At 43.7% G+C, this 9,053-nt stretch overlaps 1 protein-coding gene across 1 annotated transcript in view; it reads right to left on the bottom strand.

Annotated features, from left to right (window-relative positions):
• LOC102372648 (sodium- and chloride-dependent GABA transporter 3) overlaps positions 1–9,053 on the bottom strand; it is a 309,306-nt gene that overhangs the window by 66,747 nt on the left and 233,506 nt on the right. Inside the window, exon 7 of the mRNA XM_006027333.3 lies at positions 654–757. Coding sequence (XP_006027395.3) covers positions 654–757 — 104 coding nt within the window. The remainder of the gene's footprint in view (positions 1–653; positions 758–9,053) is intronic.

Raw genomic sequence — 9,053 nt, 5'->3', positions numbered from 1 at the left:
GGGGTCAGGCTGGATGATCTGTTCAGGTCCCTCCTGACCCTAGCTACTATGAAACTATGAAACTTTAAGCACACATTTTCCCACAAACAGAAATGGAATCTCTTAGGATAAATTGTATGCTAGGGATAGCAGGCTAAAAGGTGTAATATGACACCAGTCTACAATAATTTATTATTTTGTATTATTACACGGGGGAAAAAAAAACAGTCATCTGTTTTCCTGATCATGGATCTGATCCTAAATGGCAATAAAATGAATGCAAATTTTGCTCAGGATCCAGCCCGACACACACAAATCCAAGTGCTTAAGTCTCTCTGAAATGACCAGCAAAGCTTCTTCTAATTTCTATAGAGAACTCTGGTGATATATTAGCCAATTTTATTGTACTTTACTTACTCTACGATGGAATTTGAAGAAAAGAATTCAAAATATAAGCCAAAGTACTTAAAAATATCGTACAAAACAAATCTGATAAGTGTAAAATATTTCAATATTTCCATCTTCTCCTAATGCTTTATTTTTCAATAATATAGTTAGACCAATAAGGTGCATATCCTCCATAGCTTATGCTGGAAAGGGTCAGTTCTCCGTACACATGACTTGCAAGAGTGAAGCCTCTGTTAAAAGTAAAGGGTAGGAGAAGAATGCCTTACCTGTAGCAATTGTTATTGTAGTTGTTGTAACTCCCCAAAGCTGTCAAGCATCCTAAGCAGATGGCATAGGAGAAAAATATCTGTGTACCAGCATCCACCCAGACCTGCAAGAAAAACACAGAGTGAATCAAAAGGAAAGAAGAAACCATCTTTATGATTTCAGTGAACTTATAGTGTTGTAGGCAACTATGTAAGATAATGATAAACATCTGTAAAACTGTTTAAATTATAAAAGAAACTCATAGGTTTATTTCTTCTCTCAGACCTAGTGATATAAGCCAAGAATAGCTCAGTTGTGGTCTGTGGACTTCACACATATTGAACAAGTTTAAGAAGAGGAAACTCAGGGTTCTTCAAGCAGAACCTCAGCTTTCATATATTCTCCATTCTCTTCAATGAAGCTATGTTTTGTGACCTCTTATGCTAGCTGAGGAGCTGTACCTTTTTCTTGTCTCTGCTGGATAGCTAGGTACTTAAGAAAAGGACTTTGACCTTAATTAAATAATTAAGTAGGACTCAAAAGGGAAAGTGTGGTCACGTGTAATCATGCAAGTTAAATTGTGAGTCTGATTCAAAAGCAGATATATTGTAATGGAATATTTGCCTAGTGTTGTCACCTAAGAAACTCCACAATGGACCAGGACTGGATAGTTCTGGGGAGTATAAATGAACAGAATAAAAAAGCAGTCCCTGCCCCCAACAATGTACCCATTAATTAGCTCTATAAAGCCATTAGCTTGATAACATTGATGTCTCCAATTTATGCAAGAATGAGTTGTAAGATAAACACCTTGGCTGTGATCAAACTCAGGGACTACTCTGTCATTAATAATCTCCAAAAGTCAATGCTGCAAGACCTTCCTTGTGGGGAAGGCAGAAACATGGTGTGTTTGTATTATTGAATTCATACAGTGTCTGGTTGCATCATTATTCACCTCAAGTATCAAGTCATTTCTTCATTATGTAGACAATGGGAAAGTTATACTCTTGCTTGCTTTTTAGTGTATAGATATTGTAAATGAGGAAGTAGATGAGAATACTGACTCTTTTTTTGGAATATGTTTTAATAACTGAAGTGGTTTGCAGAGAAATACCAAAATCCACTGAGATGAAAACAAGAGACTATGTCTAGTTTATGCTTAAGGTGAAAAAGAAACTAAACTATACTGAGATAAAGATTTTATGTACTAACCAAGTTAATCATAGTCATCAATGGCAGAGAAATGCATAAACATGCAGAGATATATTTATTTGATATGTGACTGGAAAGCCTTGGTTTGTGGAGCTGTTGAAAGTTGGAAGAGATTCTATTTAGAAATAGCATTAGGATCACATTTGATTTGCATCAGTGCTTTAAATGGTTTCATTGCTGTCATGCTGAATAAGATACAGATGATTACATCTCAAAGTTTCACCACTTGGTAAGGAAAAAACTGCATAGGGAAAGCCTTTTGATAGACAGACTATTTAACAAGATTGGAAGCTCTCAGAAAGCTGAAAGTAGCATAGTTCAAATGAGAAAGCACCGTTTTCTTAAGTCTAAACAAAAACCAGGAAACTGGATCAGCAGACATACACTCTAGTCATTACCATTTCCTCCTGTTTTAGCTTTCACACATCACTATACAGTGCTTACAGGTGCAATATCCCTTCCTGCTGGCATACGCCAGCTGCACAATACCTTGACTGCTAGAGAGTACAAAAGACAAAGGAGGACAGACAAGCATTGTATTAGGAAGTCAGAACCCATATAGCTATTTTTGAGATGGGGCAGGAAGCACATACCTCTGAAGATCAAACTAGGCCTCCACACCTAAGTACAGCATGCCACTCCCATGGAGCATAAGACAAGGTTTCTTTACAGAAACTTCAATTTTGTTTACTGAGACAGCGAAATATAGGGTGACAGAGAACATGTAGTCAACATAAATGTAATGGTGAACACTTTGAATGGAGAATCTCATGTAAGTAAGTCTCCATGTCCTCTGTGTCAAAATTGACCTAAATCCTGCAGCTAAACCATTAGCTTTTGTGGCACTCAATTGTAACATTTTTTTTTTTTAATGCCATAGTTTCAGGTAAATTTTAATTAAAGGGGTTCTTTTTGTCTTAACTGGTAAATTGAATAACAATTGGTATGGTTTGCCTTCATTTATAGTATGACATTAACTTTAATTTAACATATATAATCCATTAATGTTGTATTCTTAATGTGTTCCCAAATGTGGAATTGGAGATACCTATCTGTATTGTGGAAGTTATAAATGGTGAAAGGAATGTAGAAACCTGGGTAGGACTCTGGTACTTATGCAGGCAAAGAGGGAAACTGGCTTTGGGCAGTAAGGACTCAAAGACTTAGACACCTTCACATTATTTGGCCTAACTTGTAGGTGCCTAGCCTTCTCAAAGTGTCCCTATCATTGTTGATACATTTTATATTAATCAACTAATGGATTAAAAGAAGAAAAAAGAAGAAAAAGAAATAAAATATAAATCTGGCAGCAGAGTACACAAACCGGGACTCTTCCCTCCCAGGTGAGTGCCCTAATCACTGAGTTAAAAAGTTGCATTTCCTTTCCACACAACCATCCAGGTTTGGGGAGAAGGAGACTTTGCCAACCCAGGAGACCATTAAGGAAACTCTCTTGGAAAATGGACAATGTGCTTGAACCCCCTCAGGCTGAGGAGGGCCCAAAACCTAGGTCTCCCACTTCCTGGGTATGTGCTCTAACCCAGTGTTTTTCAACTAGTGGGGCACGTCCCACTGGTGAGACTTAAAGGTTGTGTAGGTGGGATTTCAACTCATTGCCTGATTGAAAAAATCAAAGTTGTTTGCACACTTATAGAAATAAACATAAAAATACACTTCTTGGAAAAAGGGGGGTTTTGTTTTTATCATGGTGGAACCAAGGTTTTTTGACAAAATGGTTGGTGGGACTTAAGTTGAAAAAGTTTGAGAACCACTGCTCTAACCAGTACCCTGTTATAGAAAGGACGTGCAGCCTGGCAACCAATTTTTCTTCTCCAGTGCTGCATTTTGTAATGAAAACACTGCAACTGCAACTGCCCAAACATGTTAGCCTGTGTTTGGTGTCCTTGAAGCGTGTCTGTTGAACTGGGCCCCTCAGGGAGCTTAGCACTGCTCTGCCTAATTTCTGTATCTGAACAAGGTGTTGGCAGGACCTAGGTGCCAACCGTTCAGACCAGCAGTTCTGAAGAGGCAGAACTGCAGTTCCCAGGGAACTTTCAGGCCATGCTGCCCATGGCTACGTGAGATGCTGACTGTGCAGTTATTACTTCATAGTAGCACCAAGGAACAGCTTTTTTGTGATGCTGAGTAGTAGCATGAGACTACTGTGCAGTAGCACCATGTCATGCTTTCTGTCACACAACACTACTGCACAGTAGTCTCAGACTACTGTGTAGTCAGCGTCTTGTCTAGACACAGGCAGAGGGATGCACCATTGAGTTTTAAGTGTCTGTTAGGCCTGGGCAAAGTGGCTAGTATTCACTTCAGATTCAGATTCGCCCAACTGGGTGACAGTGACTCGATTCAGTGATTCGAATCACTGTCCCGAATCGATTCAGTAAAATCTGATCCAGAGATTGGGCTGCTGCTGCACAGAATGGGCTGCTGCTGCACAGAATGGGGCCTGTGAGATTCTCTGAATCTCACAGGCCCCATTCCCCACCCAGTCTCCCAGCTGCGCCTGACCCCAGCTCCTGGCTCTTTGAAAAAAAAAGCCTGCACTCACCAGCTGCTGCCAGGCAAGGGGGCGATCCCCACTGCCCCCTGCCTCCTCTAGCCCTCCCTCCCCCGCCCCCTACTTACCAGCTCAGAGTCTGGGTCCTGCTCCCTGCTGCAGCGGGCGCAGACTGCCCAAATCACCGAAGCTCTCCCAATATTTTCTGAATTGATTCAGACCTTTAAATTGGTCCTCTGATTCAGTTTGGAGATTCGGCCACCAAATCAGGCCAAATCTCCGCCAAATCAAATCAGCACCTGAAGCTTCGCACAGCCCTAGTGTCTATCTCTATGGTTAAGCAAGGTTTCTCTGGTTTGCAAGATCTGTTTAATCCTGCTTTAGGTGCTGAAATTCTGTCTTGGATCTAGTCCTAAAGCACTGGCTAGCAGTGAAAAAGTTAATGATATCAACATTAAAGATTACCATAATCAGGTTTTGGAGGCAGCTGCCTTTGAAATGAATGGAGGCTATTTTTTCTGGGTGTCTCTGGGCTTGGAATGGCAGGATTCCATCAATTTACATTTGCGTCATATTGCTTTTTTAAGACTTTGCAACCTAAAGGTTAAAATATTAAATTTAAATGAAAGCCTTACCAGGAATGGATTGTTTCAGGTTCAATAGATATAGAATCACAAGGACACACAGAAATGTGCCAAAAATAAATGATAAAGATAACATAGTAATTAACACTGGGTTGAATAAAAATCTGTTTATAACAGTTTATAACAGTTTATAACAACTAGAAAAGAAATTCATCATTATTAAACCACAGTAAATATGCTTTACTGTAACTATAGGTAATGCTGGTTTTTGAATGGAAGTGTTGCAGCACGTACAACATGACCATGTCTTATAATAAGGTAAATAAATAAATACAAGTCTTCTAGAAAGCTATTCAGTATGGGTAATGTAACCAGGAGCATGGCTCAGCTGTGGGAGCACAGCTTCAGGCAGTTAAAAGTGATAACCTGCCTGCTCAAGGGGGCCAGCTGAGAGTGTTGGCTTAGAAATGGTATTTAAAGGCTGCTGATGGTGGACATGTGGGCATGTGACCACAGAGAGACAACCAACCAGTGACAGCCATGGATCAGAAGTCACCAGGAAAAGAAAAAATACAAAAGAAGGAGTTTTAAAAACAGAAGAAGAAGCAGTTGGCAACAGTCCAGACCTCCAAGGCTGCTGATGGTGGACACTTAAATAAAGGACCTCAAGGTGGTGTTTATGTACTGGCTGGATGGACCGCTCACCTTGTATATATTCTGGGACTGGGGAATTTGGGTAATATATACTGTATTTGCTTTGCCTACATTGCTTTTATTTCCTATCACTGTATATCAATAAATTTGCCTATTATCAACTGGCAGGTGCTGTGATCAATGTGGGGATTGTGCCTGCCTGAAACAAAGGTATAGGTGCATCCAATGTCAACAAGAGCAATGAGAATCTGACACCCAAAAAGTTAAAAACTCCCATGGAGTGGATCTGGGGGAGGGAGGGAAGAGGGCAGTGCCAAGCAGGGAGCACTGAGCAGAGCCCTCGTGTTTTCTCTCTGTGTCCAAGAAAGGACTGTAGCAGTGAGTTAACCATTTGTTGAGTGTATGGTTGTTTGTTATGGGCATTGGTTTTCTGTCTAGGGTTTTGTTATGGGCATTGGTTTTCTTTGTGGGAGCAAGTTTGCCCCAGGAAAAATAAAGAACTGAGTGACAAACTACTATATGTGGTGGGGAATGTGGATACTCTAAACCTAACATCAGCCATAGAGACTGGAACCCTGTTAAAATGGCTGGAGTGGCTGCTGCAACAGCAGTGGCAGCAGCTGTTTCAACAGCTCCAAACCTGGAAACAACAGGTCCAGAGATAGCATCAGGAACAACTGCAGCCGTTTCAGCAAGAGCAGCAGTAGCAGCACCAGCAGGAGTTCCTGAAATAGCAATTGGATGCTAGATGGATCCCTACCCTCATTGGTGAGTCACTAGGTTCCCCGAGGTTAGAGAGAGGAGTCCTCACAAAAATGGGACCAGGAGACAAAATGGAGGATTTTCTTGCCACATTTGAATGGGTGGTAGAGGCATATCAGTGGTCTCAGGACACATGGGCTGTGAGGTGCAGGCTACTTACTAGACCATGGAAGCAGACCATGGAAGCCTAGGATTATACAGCCCAAAAAGCAGCCATATTGGAACAGTTTGGACTTATGGAGAAGGCTCTTCACCATTTGTTCCGGTCATAAGCTTGGGACCCAAAGGCGTGGCCCTGGGCTATGGCTTAGAAGCTTAAAGACTTATGCACCTGATGGCTCAACCCAGACTTGCACTTGGCTGCAGAGGTTGTGGAATTAGTGGCACTGGAGCAATTCTGCACCATCCTCTCAGTAAAATCCCAGAGATAGGCATATAGTCACTGGGTGGCTAACCAGGAGGAAGCCACACAGAGCGCAGAAGAATTAATGGGGGCAGAGTTAGGTTGCCAGGAGCCCCAGGGAAGCTACCTATGGGCCCAAAGAAGCCAGGGATCTGCAGTAAACCAGCCAGGGGTCTAGGAAGTCTTCTGATAGGGTTGTTACCTCCATCTCCTATGAGGCTTCCAACAGGAAGGGAGCCGTCAAATGGAGGACAGGAGAAGAAAACTACTTGGGACATCCCAGCAGTCTAGAAAGAGGAAGGGAGGTGCAGATGCTGTACTTCCAATATGCGGAGAAAGGACACAGACATTGAGATTGCCCCCAAATGGACTGTGGATATTCCTACATCTTTGTCTCAGAGGAAAGACAGGGGGAGCCCAGACTTGAGAGGATATGTGGTCCCTGTAAAGATCAGGAATATCCATGTGGTTCGACTCATAGGCTCAGGTTCTGGGTAAACATTTGTACACAAGTGGTTTATGAGTCTGGTAGATATGCCAGTAGGTAAAGGTGCGTATATCACATGAATTAATGGAGATACTCAACCCTGCTCCATAGTACACCTGAATATGACCAGTAGGGGATAGGGGAGACAAGTAAGAGAGGCACTGGTCCACCATCTAGCCTACTCCATGGTGGGATTGGGGATCGATGGCCCAGCTGATCTAGTTGGCTCAGAGAACGGATTAAAGCCCAGGTGGATCCCAAATGCACAGAACCAGACCTAGGGGAAATATTTCCTTTTGGATCCTGAACTTTTTGGACTACAACCCCAGTCATGCCAAGAGCAATGACGGGTCAGGCAGAAGGCCCTCACCAGCGACAGGAAATATTCTGGAAAAGGGGTAGCGGCTCAGTGTTGTCTGAACCCCCCCACAAAGGAAGAAAAGGATCAAAAATGCTCTGCTGCTCATCTGCAGGGTAGATTAGATCACGTTGAGGAAGACCAAAAATTCATCAGGGATCAAAGGGAGGAGCCGGTATATGTCCTTCTGTATAGCCAGTTGGGACATAGCAGATGCCAGGACCAGTCACCCAGGACTCCCATTTTCATCTGAAGGGGTACCTCCTGATGAGGGTGACCAAAGACAAGGTCATTGGGGCCTGGTGGGGCCTGGTGGCACCAACTATTGGTCGTGAAGCAATACCGTCACCAGTTGTTGAAACTGGGGGGACATTTGGGGGTAGAATGTACCCTGGGGGGGACTTCTGGGCATAGGCAATGCGTGGAGGGGGCGCTGGGGGGGCACGTGCTCCCTCTAACAGGGTTCCTGATGGTGGCAGCGCTTGCGGGAGCTTGCCAGCTCTGGCCCCGCTGTTGCCACCAACGGTGGCGCCTGCGAGTGCCCCGCCAAACTCAGGAGGCACCAGTCATCCATGCTTTCCAGGGTGGAAAAGATCCAGCAAAGAGTGCTGCTGCATTTTTTGGTTTTCACATGGGGTATATCAGGAGGTCAAAGACTTGTACATCCTGCCCCAAGCGCCAGCTGGTTGCCACCTGGCCTGTTAATAGGGCCATACCAGTGCCCACCCTGCTGGTTGCCATTTGATTGGGTTGGGGTAGACTTGGTGGGAGAACCCACTGTACACGCAGGTTCCTATCCAGTGTACAGGACCTCCATCTGGCGCAGGAGATACATGGTCCCACTAGGAGGAATGCCTTACTGGACCTGGTATTGGCAACGGGGGATGACATGGTAGGCGACCTACAGATCAGTGGTCACCTGGGGGACAGTGATCACCAAATAATAGAATTCACCATAAGACGTCGAGTGGGTAAGGTAACTAGTAGGGTGAAAGTGCTAGACTTTAGGAAAGCTGATTTCAATGAACTCAGGCATTTAGTCAAGGACGCACGGCAGAGTAAGAGTTTTAAAGAGTTGGGAGCCTAGCAAGGGTGGCTGTGCCTTAAGGAAATGATCCTTCGGGCACAGAGGGAGAGAATCCCGATGCGGGGAAAAAGGGGGAAAGGGGCCAAGAGGCTTCCTGGGCTGACCAGAGAAATCCAGAGCAGTCTATGGGCTAAAAGGGGGGCATATAAAAAGTGGAAACGGGGAGAGATTACTAAAGAGGAGTATGCCTCCTTTGCTCGTGCTTGTAGGGAGGCAGTTAGACAGGCCAAAGCTACCATGGAGCTGAGGATGGCATCCCAAGTTAAAGATAACAAAAAATTGTTCTTTAGATATATAGGGAGTAAAAGGAAGGCCCAGGGTGGAATAGGACCTCTACTAAATGGGCATAAGCAATTGGTGA

This window comes from Alligator sinensis, unplaced genomic scaffold (genome assembly GCF_000455745.1).
Source record: "Alligator sinensis unplaced genomic scaffold, ASM45574v1 scaffold285_1, whole genome shotgun sequence".
Lineage (NCBI taxonomy): Eukaryota > Metazoa > Chordata > Crocodylia > Alligatoridae > Alligator > Alligator sinensis.
The sequence above is the reverse complement of the archived record's forward strand: the minus strand, read 5'-3'. Positions and strand labels throughout refer to the sequence as shown.